The sequence below is a fragment of the Bidens hawaiensis genome, unplaced genomic scaffold (genome assembly GCF_021521415.1).
Source record: "Bidens hawaiensis isolate Kalapana, Puna unplaced genomic scaffold, B.hawaiensis_p1.1 tig00016745_1, whole genome shotgun sequence".
NCBI lineage: Eukaryota > Viridiplantae > Streptophyta > Magnoliopsida > Asterales > Asteraceae > Bidens > Bidens hawaiensis.
Window position 1 is genome coordinate 352577 of NW_027492535.1, and position 19353 is coordinate 371929.

The 19353-nt window shown below is 42.1% G+C and overlaps 1 protein-coding gene across 1 annotated transcript; it reads left to right on the plus strand.

The window, feature by feature from the left end:
* The first annotated feature begins 10213 nt into the window (after positions 1 to 10213).
* On the plus strand, positions 10214 to 13104 carry LOC143551964 (uncharacterized). The gene is made up of 6 exons (XM_077042295.1): positions 10214 to 10914; positions 10995 to 11053; positions 11145 to 11214; positions 11469 to 11594; positions 11942 to 12070; positions 12564 to 13104. Exons 1-6 carry the CDS (start codon positions 10309 to 10311, stop codon positions 13008 to 13010), a joined length of 1437 nt encoding a protein of 478 aa, XP_076898410.1. The 5' UTR covers positions 10214 to 10308; the 3' UTR covers positions 13011 to 13104.
* Positions 13105 to 19353: the final 6249 nt, after the last annotated feature.

The following is a 19353-nucleotide window of genomic DNA, read 5'->3' on the forward strand; positions in this document are numbered from 1 at the left end:
GACATTAAATAATTAACAACGTGAAATCACTAAACATAACTTTCTTTATTTATAATTAAAATTTAGGATGTTACAAAACGTCGTCCGACGGTTTCTTCTGACAGTGTCAGGACGTGCAGGAAGTTATGGCGACGTGACAGTATATGGTCATTCCAGGCGCTTTTTCAGGCGCGTGGGCGCGATTTTTCGGGCGCGTGGCCGCGAAATTAATGGCACGCGTCCTTTCAACAGCTGTTGCCAGCTTGCTCTTTGCCACGTGTCATAGTTTTATTGCACCTGCGATTTCTCTCTCTTCCGCATTAAATTCATCGCATTAATTGCGATGAGTATATAAAGGGCGAGAGGGTGCATCTTAGTCCACACTTTCACTTCTCTCTTCATCTTCTAAACGATTTCCGGCGAATACTCACTATTCCGTCGAGCATTCTTCTGAAATCGTTGTTCTGTACATCCAAAACATGTCTTCTACCCGTGATTTTGAGGCCACTGCCGAGGAGTCTGAGTTGTTCGTCGAGAACCCGACGTCGACGTCCGAAAAGGACGACAAGAGCACTGCTGGCGAGTGCCAATGCGCTCTTCCTATTGACCTCTACCAGTACATCGTCCGGAAGTTCATGCTCGAGCCGTTCGAGCCTGAGTTTCCGGAGCCACACCAGACGGTGTACGATGCCCCCAAGGGCAAGATAGGGGTGTACGCTGCATTCTTCGTTTATGGGAATCTCAGGTTCCCATTGACGAAGTTTGTATACCGTGTCTTGGAAAGGCACGGTGTGCATCTGACGGAGGTACACCCGATGGCGATCGCCAAGATCCGCCACTTTGAGTGGGTGTGCCTCATTCTGGGCGTGGAGCCCCACGTTGATCGGTTGATGACTTTCTACTCCTGGAGGTGCATCCAGGGGTGGTACACCTTGGTCAATCGGATCAAGGGTTTGAAGATCTGCGCTACCGAGCGCAGTCTTCAGTCGTGGAAGCGGGAATTTTTCTATATTTCCGCTCGCGTCGTCCCCCTTGCGATGACGTTTAAGAATGGGAGAGCACTCCCCGCCCTTCACGCCCTCAATTACCAGGAGGCGGATTGGTTCGCCAAGATCTCCCGAATCCAGACTCCGGTGTACCGCTTTGCGGAGTCTGGGATGGCGATGCTCGGGATGAGCCGGGTGTGGAAGGAGGCGTCACAGATTCCCATCGTCCTCGAATACGGTTTGAACTCTGTCCCTTACGGTATGCTCTGTCTTCTTTGTTGATATAGGTTTTTCTTCTAACTGTTTCTTCTTTTTATTTCAGAGGGAAACGACTTGCAGTCGCTCCTGCATCCGCGGGAGGCTGATGGTCCCGCTCGGATGGGTACTCGTGCTCTCGATGAGAATGAGTTGCCCATCTTGGAGCAAACGAGGGATCGGTTTGTGGAGGTCTACCCGCCAGGCCACCCCATTCTGAGCGCCACGCGGCCAGGTAAGGAGTTATTCAACCCTCGACCTCTCAATGCTGAAACCTCTGCTGGAATTCCTCTAATCTTGTCATCTTCTGATGAGGAATCCGCAGATGGTCCACCGTTGGTGCGGAAAAAGAAGGCCACTGGCGCGAAGGGCAAGGCGAAGGTTGCCTCCACCGCCGATCCGGTTGTCCGGTCTGACTCGGAAACCCCGAGCGAGGAGGCGGCGGGGAACCCTGGTGGTAGTGAGACCAATGTTCCGGAGGTTGAGACGGCTGTCACCTCCGGGCAGCCCAGTGTGACGACGGTGAGCGGCGTGAAGAGGCCGGCTCCATCGGGTTCGTCCCCGCCTGTCAGAACCTTTAGGCTCAAGAAAACCCGTAAGTATAATCTTCCTTTAACTGCATAGCTTTCCACCATTATACTTATATCTTCTTTGTGCAGGCGTGGATGCTACCGCATTCCAGGGTGGAGCGGGGAGGAGCACCTCCGGACCCATGACGGTAGGTTTGGTCAACCTACCCGAGGCGATGACCCAGGCGTCTGCGCCTGCTTCAGTTGGTTCAGTTGCTCACCCGGTTGAGCCAACTGTTCCAACTGTGATGACATCGCCGGCTGTCAGTGCCATATTTACTGATTCCTTCACTGAGCCGGCGGTGAATGTTACTGTGGATTTTTCCACAGCCGCTGCCGCGGTTGTGAGTTTACCTCCGGTGAGTTCACCTCCGCTGGTTTCTACCAAGGCAGCCTCCGCTATGCCTCCTCCGGCGCCGGCGACTACGGCCGGTCCTTCAGGTATCTCCGGGGTTGGGGCGTCAAGCCAATCTCTGCCTCCTTCCCATCTGCCTGACCTCTTGGATGGATATCCGTTAGGTTCGGGTGATGGGTTTGGCGGCTACAGGCCTGTCGTCGACCCTACAGGTGCGTAGGGTTATTTTGGCCTTTATTATATATATATATATATATATATATATATTTTTATCATCTTTTCCTAACTGCCTTTTGCTTTTGCAGTGTCGGATACCAATGAAGTGTATGTTCCACGATGGAACATCCGCCGAGGAACAACCCTTCGGACGTCTGTAGAATGCGTCGAATGGGCGCGCCACGCCGCCCCCGCCGGTGCGCTGGGGGAAGCCATGTCCAGCTACCAGGAGGGTAGGCTGTCGAATGAATTGCGGATTCTCCTTGCCCGGATGCAGCCGCGCGTCGAGTTACTTTGTCGTGAAAACGACAAGTTAAAGACGGCGCGTAGCCTGGAAGTGGCTCAGGCGCGGGCCATCCGGGAGGAGAACAAGAGGCTTGCCGCAGTGGCTGCGGAAAAGGAGAAGGCCTTCCAGGCCCTTGAAGTTGAAGTTCAGGCCCGTCTCGAGGCCCGTTCCAAGGCTGCCCAAGCTGTTAATGAACAGCTTCGGCTGGCTAAGGAAACTGCCCGGAACGCAACTGAGAGGGCCACCAAGGCTGAAGCTGTTGCTGAGCCTATACGCATTGAGAATGAGGAGCTTAAAGCCAAGCTAGAGAGGCTCCAGCAGGCTCATGATGCCTTGGCTATGGAAGACGCCAAGAAGCTCCAAGAGATCTTGGACCAGAGGGGCGTGCTTGACCACACTGAGCGGAAGCTAAAGGGCGTTGAAGAGGCTGCTGCTAAGGAAGTGTTGCTTGCCAACCTTAACAAAAGTGAAGCCGAACGCGCCCGTAACCAAGCTCAAGCCGCCCTCCAGGAGGCTCTGGTTGCCAAGGAATGGCTTCTTCGAGAAGCGTTGTCTCAGGTATGCGTAATTTCATAATATCTTTACGCTTTTCTTTGTAAATAGAAAAGGTTTTGATACTTGTATTTTTTCTTGTAGGTTGTGCATCGAGTCTTCACGGACACATCATACGACGATGCCATGAGCGCAGCCCTCAACGCTTCTCATGAGGATGGGGAAAAGGCCGGCTTCCTGCTTGGTCTAGGGTTCGTTGAGAAAGGCATCCCGCCTTCCAACTTCCCTTTATATGATGTGGATACTAAAGCTGTATATGACCAAGCAGTGAACCAGTATGCCGCCTTCCCGCATCCGGTGGTGGAGAAGGTGAACGAAGTTGCTGCTGCTGATGATGGGCTAGCCATTCTAAAGACCTTCCTTGAACCGCCACAGCCAACTGATGGTGCGGGTACAAGTGGGTTTGGAGGGAGTGGTCCTGAAGCTTGAACCTTAAGATCCCTTCCCACTGTTAGGATAGGTTTACATTGTATAGATTTATATTCATGTAGGCGGGTAGTTACCCGGCCATTCTTGTAATGAATTATTATGAAATATAAATCTTTGTGTGGGTAGGACCGCTACTTTCACTGGATGACTTGCTTTACAAACGTTATATGACTTGCTCATGCATACTTTAGTTTAAATTAGCAACCTTCCAAGTGTTCTGAATAAGTTAACCTTTGAACGTGGTAGATAATAGGTTGAAGTTTTGCTTCCTCCTTCGTGATTGTGCGGGTAAGACCGTCACTTGCACATAGGATGGCTAAACTTTACCAATATCTGACCTGCGTGGAGGTTTTCCTCATCTTTTCCTTAATTCTAAGTGTTTAGAATAAGTTAACCTTTGGACGTGGTAGATAATAGGTTGAAGTTTTGCTTCCTCCTTCGTGATTGTGCGGGTAAGACCGTCACTTGCACTTAGGATAGCTAAACTTTACCAATATCTGACCTGCGTGGAGGTTTTCCTCATCTTTTCCTTAGAAATTTTCTAAGTGTTTAGAATAAGTTAACCTTTGGACGTGGTAGATAATAGGTTGAAGTTTTGCTTCCTCCTTTGTGATTGTGCGGGTAAAACCGTCACTTGCACTTAGTAGTGTTGGTGCATTTTGTGACCGTCGCTATGCAATTCTGACCAGCGGAACGCCACAGGCGAAGTTAGCACAACTTCGCCTTAGGCGAAGTTAGAACAACTTCGCCATAGGCGAAGTTAGCACAACTTCGCCTACTGAAGCCCAGGCCCGAGAATGTTTTATATATATACGTGTGTCTTGTTTAAGTTTAGTAATCCAGAAATTAGTGTGTGTTTTGAGCAGTTTGTTTGGAGAGAGTAAGAGACAAGGAGAGCCGTGTGATACGACCCGAGGTAGAGCTCACCTCGGGTCAGTCGTGTTTTCTGTTTGGTTACGGTATGTAACGTGTTTATTTGATTATTATATAAGAATCTGCAGATTTGATTATCCCGTTCTTGTATTTGTTCGTGTACGTGTTTGTGTTCTTCATCTTTACACCAATAAACGAGTCTAGGAGGATTCCGCACTCCTAGACCTCGTGCGGATCTCGTATCGATTGGCGACGCCCCGGGGGGGACTTACAAGTGGTATCAGAGCCTTAGGCTCTTATGCTATGGTTCGAGATCTGCGTTTTGGTGTTTCTGGCACGTTTCTGATCGTTTCTGGCCGATCAGCGCCGCAGGCGAAGTTATGGGATTCAAGCGAAGTTTCCGTCACTGTTCGTAGGGTTTCGGCGATGTTATTGGCCAGGCGAAGTTAGCAGCCAAGCGAAGTTATGGCCAGGCGAAGTTATTGAGGGGCGAAGTTGACTTTTAGGCGAAGTTGACTTTTAGGCGAAGTTAACTTTAGGCGAAGTTAACGAGAAAAAAAAAAAATATTTTGGTGTTTTCGTCTGTATGCCCGGTGTACACGATTATTGTGAGACCGAAGACGTTGTTCCGTCAACGAGTGAAACTTGTTATCTCTGGGTCTTACGTGTGAACAAATACGTGTCAACTCTGGATATGGAGTTGAGTTTGTGAATGGGATATTGATTGAAACTGGATATTGACACATATTTGGGTGTTTGTGGGCAATGAAATTGTTGTTGTTCGAGGTTGACCAACTGAAGAAAGTCAAATTGAACTGAAGGTTTTTGTCATTACTGGATTGCGGCTAGAGCATATTATTTATGTTTTTTTCAAGGCGTTCGAGAATTGGATCCTGAAACGTGATGCTTATTTATTAGAGTGAAAATTCTGGAACAAGTTGGATTTAATCGGGAACTAAAGTGTTTATGTTCTTGATCGTTATCCCTGGTGATTGAAGATGCTTCGGATTAATTAATGGTCATGTGTTAGATTCTGTCAAGGTGGTTTTGTGATGAAATTGATCACTTGATGTTGAGTAGTTGAAGATTAAACCTTATCGTATGCCGACGAGTTGGTGAAGTTGTGGGTGATTGGTAGATTTGTGAAGCTACAAGACAGTTTCAGACACGGCTGGTTGACTGCAAACAGAAGATCATCAGTTAAGAGGGGGACTGTTGGTGCATGTTTTGTAACAGATGATCTTTTGTGTTTGTTAGAATTGAGAGCAACGGTCAAAGGGGAGACTGTTGGTGCATTTTGTGACCGTCGCTATGCAATTCTGACCAGCGGAACGCCACAGGCGAAGTTAGCACAACTTCGCCATAGGCGAAGTTATAACAACTTCGCCGTAGGCGAAGTTAGCACAACTTCGCCTACTGAAGCCCAGGCCCGAGAATGTTTTATATATATATACGTGTGTCATGTTTAAGTTTAGTAATCCAGAAATTAGTGTGTGTTTTGAGCAGTTTGTTTGGAGAGAGTAAGAGACAAGGAGAGTCGTGTGAGACGACCCGAGGTAGAGCTCACCTCGGGTCAGTCGTGTTTTCTGTTTGGTTACGGTATGTAACGTGTTTGTTTGATTATTATATAAGAATCTGCAGATTTGATTATCCCGTTCTTGTATTTGTTCGTGTACGTGTTTGTGTTCTTCATCTTTACACCAATAAACGAGTCTAGGAGGATTCCGCACTCCTAGACCTCGTGCGGATCTCGTATCGATCGGCGACGCCCCGGGGGGGACTTACAAGTAGGATGGCTAAACTTTACCTACATCTGACCTGCGTGGAGGTTTTCCGTTTATTGTGTTTACGCAGGTTTTGCCGCCGTCCACACGCAACGATTTCTTTACACTTATTTATGCGGTGAAAACCGGCATATCAGTGTTTTGAATAAATTAACCGTTCGACGCGCGGTTGTCAATAGGTTTTTTCGGTTTTCTCTATCATGATTTGTGCGGTTAGGACCGGCACTTTCATTTAGTGGGATCACCAAACTTTACCTATGACTTACCTGTGTGAAGGTTTGCCGTTTTTTGTGTTTATGCGGGTTTTGCCGCCTTCCACACGCAACGACTTCTTTCCCTACTTATGTATGCGGTGAAGACCGGCATATCAGTGTGGAAAGTTCATAAGTAAATGTAAGACCATCAGCGTCAATGTGATAAGGAGAATCATTTCCATTAGAAGTGGCTCTGTGCCTTTTCTTTTACAAGTTTGGAATTGATTTACATGCAGATTGTGTAATTGAGCTCCCTTCCATGTTCTTGGGAGTGTCATCGAGCCTTTCGAGCCGATATGCACTTGGTTCAGAATCTCGTTGTTTACGCAGTATATAGTCTCCAACATTGAAGCTGCAGTTTTATTCGTGTTTTCCCCAACTGGGGTTCTACACGCATCAGCCTGCTCAGCGTTCGTTACGCCACGAGGTGCGCGAGCGTCCCATCTCTGACAAATGCTTCGACGATGTCTTTCACGTCTGTGCATTCTTCAGTGTTGTGGCCTTTTGTCCTGTGAAAGTCACAGTATTTGCTCCGATCAGCATTGTGACGATGTCGGATTATTGGAGCCTTTGGCCATGGGAGCTTCTCAGTGGCGAATATCTCGGTGACGCTTTTGGTGAGTGGCGTCCATCTGCAGTTCTGGTTCGACTGTACGTTATCCCTTCCGCCTAACCGATGTTGCAAGCCGGATGAGGTGTCAAAGTTTACCCTTGACTGCCAAATGCCTAGCTTCCGCTTTTTGTTTAGTCGGGCGGTAAGGACGTTGTCTTCTCTTGTTTTCTGGGTGTAGAGGTTTGTGCTCTGGGGGAGATCTCTACCCAGTTGTCTCTCCGTTTCCGCAAAGCGTTTAGCTGCTGTCATGATGGCATCCCATATGGATGGCATGCCATCTTTACCCGTTAAGGTGCGGATGAGCTCTGGGTCTTTCGCGCCCTGGATGAAAGCAGCGCGAACAAGATCTTCGCTAATATTACCCAGACTTAGCTTCTTTGAGTTGAAGCGAGTGATGAAGTCTGGCAAAGATTCATCTTCCTCTCGAATGCAATTGAGGATTGTCCATTGCTCTTCGGTATACTTTCTTTGTTGGCTGAAGTGTTGGCTAAACTTCTGTTGGAAGTCTGCCCAATCGTAGATGTGGTTGACCGGTAGACGATCGAACCACGCTCTAGCTGGCCCAACAAGCGTCATTTGGAACATGTAACACCACGTAGGTTCCGTCCAATTACTGACGGTTGCCCCCACTATGAATCTGTTCAAATGATCGTCTGGATCAGATATACCATCGTAAGTGCCGATGTTGGACATCTGTTTGGCACTTTTTGGGGCGATTGCTTCCGCAATGTCCCTTGCAAATTTGGACGTTCCCGCATTTGCCGCAGTTGGTCTAAATGTTTTGGAGAAGTCACGTGGGTTTCTACCCGCGTTTTTTGGTTTGAAGGTTTCTCCAAAATGCCTTCTCGGTTGGGAGTCCGTTTCCTTACGCTTCCCTTTCGCCCTATGACGAGGGTTTGCGTCACTATCGGATTCCTCCGAATCATCGTCCAAGTACTCTACGAATTCATCAGCCTGTTGGAGTGAACGCAAGCGTTCATCCAACTCAGCTTGGAATTCTTTTTGACGTGCTTCCGCCCACGCTTTAACTTCATCGAGTGTTTGGCGGGGGAGCCTCGTTCGTTGTCTCTCTAACTGGGTATCGGTGAATCCCAGTGAAAGATTATTTACTGCACTTGCCCCAGCTTGGGTAATCGGGGTAGTGTTCGTAAAAACTGTGTAGTCGCCGGTATTCCCCCTAGTAGCTGGGGTTGTGGTTACCTGTATTTCTTGGTCACTTGCTGGTTTTGGGACCGGAGTAACTTTAACCATCTTTCCAGAAGTTTTGAGAAAACTGAGAATTAAGTTCTAGCTTTTATGCACGGATGGCGCCAATGAAGAAACACTAATCGACCCCGGGCAGATTACGGATAATCTGGGGGATAAATAGATGTTTCCCACGAGGGGTTAGACCCGGTAAAGATGGTTCTTCTGATAACCTGCAAAACAGACACCGTGAGCTCGTCACTGAGAAGGGGGGGGGGGTACCTCCTTGTGGCCACCCTTCGGCGTGAGAATCAGACTAGGTTGCTCTTGAATATAAGTGTATATTAAGAGAAATGACTAGAGCAGATATGATGGTATGAGATGAGATGATCATACCGTTCCAAGGTGTTGGAGTATTTATAGCCGAAGGTAGGTTTCCAAGAAGGTACAGCCGGCTGAATAGCGTTCCTGTTCTGCCAACTGTGGGCTACGCACATGCCATGCTGGTGGTTGGTGGGTAGGCAGCGGCTGATAGTGACCAGGCCGGCTGTGTACTATTCCTGTTCCACCAACTGCAGGCTATGCACGTCCTCCGACAGGTTGGTGAGTAGGCAGCGGCTAATAGTGACATACAGTACAAGAGCGTGCTGCTCGTCATACTGTTGTCAGTGAGCTGTCGTATCTTTGGTCAGATCTTTTGTCTATACCTCGTCAGGTACAGTACAAAAGATCATCCAGTATCGTACGGACTGGCTCATTTGGGCGGGAGTATTCCCGGCTTTGCTCATTCCTTCTTCAGGTGACATTACTGAATTATTATGAGTTAAGTGCCTTGTGCGTGTAGCCTTGCTGCGCGGGTAGCCTTCCCTGATGGCTTGTATCCGCAGCTGCGGGAACAGGCGGAGTATTTCACCATTGGGAGGCTTTTCCTGCGGGACCAGCTTGCGTACTGCGCGTAAGGACGTCACGTCTCTGAGCATGGTGGGTCCTGCGGATCCAGTTGGTCTCTGCGTAGACGTCCCTTAAGTCTTGCGGGTTCAACCGCGCAGACGTCCGTTAAGGAGTCTTGTGGGTTCAACTGCGCAGACGTCCCTTTTCAAGGTGAGTCTTGCGGGTCCAACTGGGCTCTGCTGGGACCTACCTCTTCAAATCGATAAAGATTTACATGTAATAAAAACAAACTTGAATCTCATATACTGAAATAGCTTAAAAGATAAGGGTTATATATTGAAATAAATGAAAAAAAAGTGAGGAGAGCTATGAGATTAACAAGTGGCAAAAGTATGTAGTCTTTTATTAAAAGAGATATATAGTTTTTGGTGGTCCTTAGTAAAATGGTACATACTCTCATTGACTCGTAGCAATTTATAGCAAAGAGAATGTGGTTTATCATGATGTGTTAGTGGCAAAGAGAATGTGGTTTATCATGATGTGTTTTGGTGTTTAGTATTTTTAATTTGCTCTAGTTTTCTTGGTTGAGAATAGATATTTATTCCGTGTTACACAACAATGTTATTTAAAGAATTAGGATTTCATTGTCGTGCACAAATAATAATAAATTTAAAACCTTTTGTACATAAAGTATAAAAGTTAGATTAATATTCAAGGAAATGATTCTATATGATCTTCTAGCTGTATTATAGAGATTTTTGCTTTTTATTTTTCTATTATTATTCTTACACACCGAAACGATTATAAATTATAATGTTGACATTCTACTAATCACGTTTCTCATTTTCTAATAACTTTTATGTTGTACTCGTGTTTAAATTTGGTTGTTAATTCAATAACAAAATTGTTACTTTGTTAATGCCCTCTAGGCTTTTTTACTTTGCTTTTGACAATATAACGTTAAATTTCAGCTTCAGGCTTCAGCCTGTGTAATCTTTTCAACCCTAGCGAAACCAGAGGCAACTAAATTAGGGTTTAAGCTGAAAGCCACCCACCAGTTTCTCCTTCATCTTCATCAACAATGGGTAAGAAATCAAAAGAACCCAAACCCGAAAACCCTAATTCCTCACCTCCACCTTCAATCTTCAGTACCCTTTTCGGCAATAATACCCATCAAGAACCCAATAACCCAACCGCCGATTCAATCTTCTCCGATTCCAACCCATTCCGAATCAAACCCACCAACCAATCTCAATTAAACGCCGATTACCCACCAAAACCCGACACCCAGATCCTCAGTTCTTCAAATAAACCCGACCCGGATGATTCAGACACCGAATCAGACGTCAAGAAAGCAAAAAGCTTGAATCTTTCGGCATTTCAAGACGATGGTAATGATAATAAGAAGAAGAAGAAAAGGAAGAAGGCTGAGATTGAAGCAGAGTACGAGGAAAGAAAATATGGAGGGGTGGAATTGGAATTGAACAAAGATGAGGGGGTGAAAGTGAAAACTGGGGAGAAGAAGGATGTGGTTCCAAAAGAAGGATTTGATGATGATGAGAAGCTGTCAAGAACTGTGTTTGTTGGTAACTTGCCATTGAAGGTGAAGAAGAAGGCATTGATGAAAGAGTTTAATCAGTTCGGGGAAATCGAGTCCGTTAGAATTCGATCGATTCCGTTATTAGATGTGGGGTTTGTTTAATTTGTTTGAGTTTTAAATTTGGTTTTGTAAAATGTTTGTTTTGTTGATTTGGTTCGGGTTTGCAGGACAAGACTCCGAGAAAAGGTGCCGTGATCAAGAAGAAGATTAATGATGCTGTTGACAGGTTGTTTGTTTAGAAAGAGTACAAATTTTGGGTGAATTTTTTTTAATTTGTAGTTTTTGTTAATTGATTGCAATTCGGTTTGTGAATGCAGGGTTAATGCTTACATTGTTTTTAAAACAGAGGATTCGGCCCAAGCGTCTTTGTCACATAACATGGCAGTTGTGAGTTTTTTTTAGTTGCTTGATGATTTTCTTTGATTTTTGAAATTATTAGTATGAATTCGGGCAATACCTCGAGAGTATGTAGATGACTATAATTTGGTGTTTAGAAAATTTCACTTTGTGACAATTGTGACAATTCGGGCAATACCCTTCTGTTAAGCTTTCTTTTTATATACAGTTTGGTTTATTAGCATATAAAATGTAGATGCATTTTGATAAATTTTTTAACTTTAAGTGTTGGGTATTTTTATTAGGTGGGTGGAAATCATATACACGTAGACAGAGCTTGTCCGCCTCGCAAGAAATTAAAGGGAGAAAACGCTCCTCTCTATGATAGCAAAAGGACTGTTTTTATTGGCAATCTCCCATTTGATGTCAAGGTACATTTCTTGTGCGCAAATTTTGAATTTGTACTAGGTCGAAGTAATATTTGTCAAAACGACTAATTGTTGTCGGGTTGGCTCAGACCACTGTTTGTTTAAAGTTTTGTACTTTTGTTTCGTGTTTTAGAAACTTTTATATAGAATTGTAAGTTAATCTGGTTTTCTAATTTAGGAGGTTGTATGCATTATAAATACACACTTCAGGAACTGGGAATACTTATGACCCATTAGACCTTTTGATTTTACCCATTTGACTCGTTAGAGATAGAACATAATCCAAATAGTCTCATTAGTAAGTAAAGGGGTATTTTACTAATTGTGGTACATTTTTATCTGATTTTCAGGATGAAGAACTTTATCAGCTGTTTACTGGTTTTAACAATCTGAAAGACTGCATAGAGGCAATTCGAGTAGTGAGAGATCCCGGTACGAGCATGGGAAAGGGCATTGCTTACTTCTTGTTTACAACTAGGGTATGTGTCTACTCATTTATAGTTTTGTTTTTCATGTGTATGTATGTGTGTGTTTGTTAATTATGTGAAAATATATGTATGTGTGTGCGCAGCCGTGCACATAGGGCTGAGGTTCACTACAGAACACATTATTGCGAGAAAAAAACAAAGTTAAATCGTTCAACCTTTTTTTTATTAATGTTTCACGTTTTTCAGCTTTTGGCTTCTTGCATAAAGATGCATATGTTGTGTGCGTAATAACCATTAAACTAATCGTGAAAACGTCTAAAAGATAAAAATGCATATGTTCTTTATAGTTTATAAACCTGGACGACCTACACGAGTATGCTATGCATTGGTATTAAAAACATACACATGACTTTGCATATATTTAAGTTCTTTCAACTAAACAAAATCACTTCATACTTTTTTTTAGTTTTAGAAGTGATGAGTAAACATTACATTTCAACTTCAAGATTGGTATTCAGTTACAAAGTTTAATTATATATTACAGGATGCAGCAAACACGGTTGTTAGAAAACATAAGCTGAAGATTCGGGACCGAGAGCTTAGGCTATCTCATGCCGTGAAAGCGAACACATCAACACCATTAAAAAGGAAAGAACCATCATCCTCAGACAGCTACAACAATTCTTCTAAGAAGGTGGCTGCGGGCGGCAACACCTCTTACCAGGGAATCCGGGCCACCAAATCTGGCGGCCAGAAGAAGTTTGCCACCAGAATAGCTAGACCTGGCAGGACCGAATCAAGAAGTGAAAATGTGGTGAAGAAAAAAGTGCGATCAGAAAAGAGGCCGTCGGTTGCTGCTAGGAAGGCGGCAGCGAATGCATCCAAGACCGCCGGTGGTGGTGGTGGCGGCGGTGGTGGTGTGAAACGCAAGGCGGAAAAGCGTACACCGCAGAGTAATAAGCGGGATAAGAAACCTAGGAAGTTTAGATAGGCGTGTTGTTTTGTGTTGTGTTGGGATGTTAAAGCCAAAAAGATTCTGTATAAACATTGTTTGGATTGGGTTTTTTTTGGTTATGTTAAGGTTTTAATTCTTTAAATTTTGATTTTCTTTTTATGATGGTCTGATTGGCGGTTTGTCGGTTTAACCAGAAAAGCAAAAAACTATAGCTGGCGTGGTATGCATACGGGCTGAACTGGTTTGGAGTTCGGTTCTCGGTCGGATCTACCCTTCTAGTTTTAAAAACGATGGCCGCTGTTGACCCAACTCAGTTGTTTTGTAAAATACTTGGGGTGCGTTTGGTTCGTAATATTCAATAGAACTAAATTTAAATTCCATTTTTTTGATGTATTTTGTTCACAAAATTTGTTGGAATTTCAATTCTAATCTTGATGTGTTTGGTTAAAAATAATTCAATCAATTTCTTCATTTAAAGGATTTCAACAATCCTTCAAAAATGCGAAAGACTTCACCAAAAGTAAATGAAATATGTGACCGCCTTTTCCCTTTCCCTCAATATGGTGGTCTGCTACTCTGCTATACGGTCCGACACCAACATGGTCTGGCACATATGCGTTTTGACACCGATAAGTTTTATCATGTGATGGCTCGCTAAGGAAGGTCTTTGTTCTATTTTGTCTTTTTTTTTTCCTTATTTGGAATTTTTTGGTTAAAGATTTGAAGAGTATCATTAAATTTCTTTAATATATGATGTGTTAGTGTTTCAGTATTCGTATAAAAAAATAATAATAAGAGGCTATTTTCAAACTATAAAACCTAGCTAGGTGAATTACCTTAACGAATGAAAAATAAAAGTCATGAAACATGTCTTTTTAGATCTTCTGTATGCAAGATTCTGTGAAGAATATGTGAAATTGTATATGGGACCAAGGTATATGAAGAAACACTAAGTGACCCCGGGCAGATTACGGATAATCTGGGGGCTAAGTAATGTTTCCCACGAGGGTTAGGTCCGGCAAAGATGGATGTTCTTCAGATGACCTGCAAAACAGACACCGTGAGCTCGTCACTGAGAATGGGGGGGGGGGGTTCCTCCTTGTGACCACCCTCCGGCGTGAGAATCAGACTATATTGCTCTGAATATAAGTGTATATTGAGAGAAATAGCTAGTGAAGGTAAGATACAAGATAATAATACCTTTCCAAGGTGTTGGAGTATTTATAGCCGAAGGTAGGTTTCCAAGCAGGTACAGCCAGCTGTATAATATTCCTGTTCTGCCAACTGTGGGCTACGCACGTGCCATGCCAGTGGTTGGTGGGTAGGCAGCGGTTGATAGTGACAAGGCCGGCTGTGTACTGTTCCTTTTCCACCAACTGCAGGCTGTGTGCGTGCCACGACAAGGGTTGGTGAGTAGGCAGCGGCTAATAGTGACAAACAGTACTAGAGCGTGCTCCTCCTCGTACTGTTGTCGGTGAGCTGTCACCCTGTGATTGGTTCATGGGCTGCTTTGGTCAGATCTTGTCTATTTTGTCCATACCTTGGCAGGTATAGTACAAAAGATCTTCCAGAAGCGTACGGACTGGCTCATTTGGGCGGGAGTATTCCCGCCTTGCTCATTCCTTCAGGTGACACTGAATTATTGAGAGTTAGTGCCTCGTGCGTGTAGCCTTGCTATTAGTGCGGGTAGCCTTCCCTGATGGCTTGTATCCGCAGCTGCGGGAACAGGCGGGGTACTTCACCATTGGGAGGCTTTTCCTGCGGGAACAGCTGACGTACTGCGCGTAAGGTCTTCATCTCTGAGCATGGTGGGTCCTGCGGAACCAGTTGGTCCTTGCGCAGACGTCCCTATTCAAGGTGAGTCTTGCGGGTCCAACTGGGCTCTGCCGGGACCTACCTCATCAGTATCTTTTTTAAATACAAACAGTTTATAACTACTTTGTATAACGAATATTAAAATGAGGTCATAGTAATATAATTTGCCAAGATTTTTAGTTGACATTTGATCTGTTAATGTTAATAAATGGAGACAGCGTAAGTTTACCATTCTAGAAACCACTATATGTGCTGCATTCAAATAACGACTTTGAACATATACTTGTTACTACTTTTATACAAATTTACTAACTTATCAATCTACAAGTGTCATTAACAATATACGACAACTGATTTTAACCGTCTTATTTTTTAAAACCAGATGCTGACGTAAAGCAAGGAGTACTAGAAAAGACACCTCTATCCATGAGCAAAACTAGAGGGATCTTCTACCAATACCGAAGGAAGTTTCTTAAGGAGGGAATTGACCTGAAAACACATACACCAGTTTCTAATCTCGGCTCTTTTGTCAACGCTATTTCCCACTTAATCGCTTTGTCGTCTAATCTTCACTTTAGGGTGCCAACCATTAATGGTCAATTGTTGCATCACATGGTGCAAATTATAAACATCATGAGCTCCTTACCAAATGTAACCAAATCAACTTTCTTGGATTCACAGTGTGATTTCAAGAAAGGTAACAAACAACTATTAGTTGATGGAATGATTAACCAGTTAATTTTATGTGATGAATCCGTCTGAAGATAGGATGAAGTATGTAAACATTAATGTTTTGGAACTGCATAGTGAATGCGATTCCATTGATGCTAACTTATTAGGGAGCTATGGCGATGGAATGTAGCTTTTGAAACACTTGTTGATTGTGGAAAGATGAGTGATAACCTCTTTACCGAGAATCAACTTTCAAGTATACCCTCAATGGCTTCCGAAGAACCCATGAACAACAAAATTATAAACATCAACATGTTCACCACACTCTAATCACTTTCAAGATGGTTTCGCCGATTATTATTAGTCCCTTTTAAATGTTTAGCAATAGAATTGAACTTGTTGAATGTTTTAAGTAGTTATTATATTATGGTTTATAAACTTACGTATGAGCCATTCTAGTAGATTGTAGTGGTTCTAAACTTTTGTTTCTATGAATAAATTGGTGGAAAAAACAGTGGTAAAACATTTTTTCACTGGCAATGCATGCTTACAATTAATATATATAGAATTCATGAGTTACATACCTTAGATGAGAGTTTTACAATGAGTTAAAGAAGTGTCCATATTAGGAAATGGAAAGATTGTAAGTATGCATAGCCAGTGTCCATATTACAACGAGTTCGATCTTCCAAATTGTTTGGAAAACTCGAACTCGTGTCTCCTGCCTTGAACACGATTGTGGTACCATGATTCTCGGGCTCACACACTAGTGTTGTTGCAACTTGCAACTTTTTTTTTTGAACGACTAATTTTATTTCACAACACAAAATCACTCTGCAGCCAATACTAGCCCAGAGAGCTCAACAAACAGTACAATCACCACAGTTACATAAGATTTACATAAATGGACCACCTAGAAATGCATATAAATTTCACGAGTTCAATCTATGTTTCATGACTTCATCCAAAAAGTAGAGTCCTCCTTTATTATCTCCACAACTCTTGCCTCAAAGCATTTCCTATTGTTAAAAACCTTCCTTCAAACACTCATGAATGATGAATGTCAACCTTGTACTTTACCAATTCTTTTTCCATGGCTACAATGTCTTTCAAATTACCAGGGATACTTTTCTTGACTAGGACTATTTTATGCCTTTTCAAACTAGATTCTAAACGCTGTTTCATAGTGGATTTCATTGTTAAACGTAAACAATGTTTGCTTGCCATTCAAGGGTTATACAGTTTGATCTCGTAGGGGCGGTAGGAGGAGATCAAGATTCAAATAAAAAGATAATAATTAAAAGATTTGGTTTATGTTTTAAGAGTGTTTGAATTTATATTTAATTATTTTTATTTGGTTTATTTGAATTCAGAGTCCTAGTTGAGTTTGGTTAGGACTGTTAATGTACTGGTCAATATAAACCCATTAATTTGTTTATGTTTCTTTGTATCTCGTTTCCTTTCGTGAGTCGATTAATAAGAAAAGCTCTTCAAGCAAACCGGTGCGCGTGTGTTCCGTTGTTCTCGATCCCCACTTCCAAGTTTAACATTCAATTCCTAGGGAACTTGGAGATGATTGCATAATTGAATTGCTCAACAATATGAGCAAATTTAACACAAAACAATATATACGATTTGTATTCAAAGATTCAATACAAACCTTATAGCAAAGACTAAACATAAACATCGTTATATAAGATTTGGGTGTTATGGATTGTGAAGTGATGCAACTGTTTGATAATAACCAACTCGCCGTCTTTAACTCCCAAACGCCATAACCATTCTAAGACCCAACATAACATATATTTGATTTATAACCAGCCCATATTAATTGTCTTAACACATACTAATAATGCACATTAATAATGTTTGCACATTAATAAACAAGTTTTGAAGCCCCGGACTCATGATTTAAAACAAAGTGGACTATAACCCAATAATGTTGATAATTTTAGTTTTATGAACATATATTTTAGCATACTGTATTAACTTGTCTATCGAGAAAATAACGTTGGAGATTAAATGAGTTAAGTGATGCATTAGTGTAGCCTTATTTCACTAATATTATATGGGCCTTATAACCTTATTTTTGGATTATGCCTGGGTTTGAGCAATAATTTACTTGAACTTAAGTGTTATGTTAGTGGGGCTTAATTGGATCAGACCTTCTTATTTTAATAAGTATAATTTATATAAAAAAAAGGCTGATGTGTTTTTCTCTGCGCCCTCTCTCTCTCTCTCCTCGATCGCATCCATACATACATACATACATACATACATACATACATACAATGAAATTGTGGCTTTAAACCAATGATTCCATCTACATAAATCCAAGTCTAATATGATAATGATTGTGTGTAACCCACGAATAGGTTTGTCTTATAGTGATTCACGGTTGTTTTAGGGTTTAGTTCAGTTGTCTACAATCGTATGCGATTTTCAGGTTTATTTATTTGATCGGTGGTTTTAGACTACAAAAAAATATACAACAAATAATCCCCCTAAACCAATTTGTTTTAGCCATCAGTAGGTAAAGCTCCTTAGGTCAGTGCAAACGTCTACAGACAACGAGGATCAGACAGTCATCGATATACACAAGGTGGTGGAATGATTAATGGATAAAATTTTTGCTTAGAAACAACGTTCAACTACCTTGTGAAATGGATATCATAATGAGGTCATAGTTGTATTTGGTAAAAGTTTGGTTGACATTTGCTCTATTTAATGGAGGTAGCGTGGTTTACCATTCTACAAACCACTCTCTTCCCCTAATACTTTATGTTTATTCAAATAACGCCTTTGAAAACATATAATTTCATACTATTTTTATATAACTAAATTTACTTTGCAAACCTGGTTTTCAACTAATATGAGTATCCAATATTGTCACTTTACTACATTTGAAACCCTAGATTTTCATTATAGCTTAGTTCAAACCGATTACAAAATACAATTTCGGTTGTTACAAATGTTCTGGGTCCGTCACCGATACGACCATAAATTAACTGCTAAGTCCTTTTTTCCCAAATTAAGTTATTAGTGTTTTAAGTAGTATGTTGATACTTGAGAAGGATCATTAATTGACAAATGTTTACAATATAGAAATTTATTATTTGTAGGTTGTAGACATTTTTTAAACTAGTTGTACTCATGCAAAAGGTAAAGTGAAAAAAAAGAAAGGAAATCAAGTATCGTTGTAAAGTGGGCGCACTGTTAAACTTGGTGGCTGGTGCAATACCAACTTTGAAGAATCAAATGGTTATTGCAAAAAAGTATATGGGTGGCACGAAAGATCTCAACAGGCGGTTTAGAAAAGATATAAACTTTAAGGACCAAGTTGAATAACTTGGTGTCTAAGTTATTTTTTTTTGTTTAAAGTTGAAATCTACTAACCTGTGTTTCCTAGTTAAATTATTTCTTATTGAGAATGTTATTAGTTGCCTATAATAAGGCCTATAATTTAGATTTAGTTTGTATCCCATTCTCGCTTATTATTAATAAAAATAGTTGCATAAAGTTTATGCAATATCATGTTTGGTTTCTTGATCCGCTTGATCAAATAAGTTCAATATGTACGTACAAACTCCTGCTGCCTTCACACGGAACCATTGACTGAGTTTGTCAGCGAACTCAACATTCCTAATCCTAAGTCAGGTTTTGCGTAAGTTCGCAGCCCTGCCTATTTGTGCAAACACTCTCATAAAACTTAAAGAGACATTTAGCCATCTACAAATCCAAAAATTAACTTCAATGTCAATATATAGTAGGTAAAAACTTTAGTATAATTTTAAGGAAACTAAGAACGTCCAAAAGTGCATGGCTGCTACGTCCTTTAGTCATATAAATAAATAAACAATATATTATCACGAAACAAATAATAAAATAACAA

Coding starts and splice junctions, on each gene's coding strand:
- LOC143551964 (XM_077042295.1), top strand. CDS start 10,309: ATGGGTAAGAAATCAAAAGAACCCAAACCCGAAAACCCTAATTCCTCA. Junction 10,915..10,994: donor GATCGATTCCGTTATTAGAT/GTGGGGTTTGTT, acceptor TCGGGTTTGCAG/GACAAGACTCCGAGAAAAGG. Junction 11,215..11,468: donor TGTCACATAACATGGCAGTT/GTGAGTTTTTTT, acceptor TATTTTTATTAG/GTGGGTGGAAATCATATACA.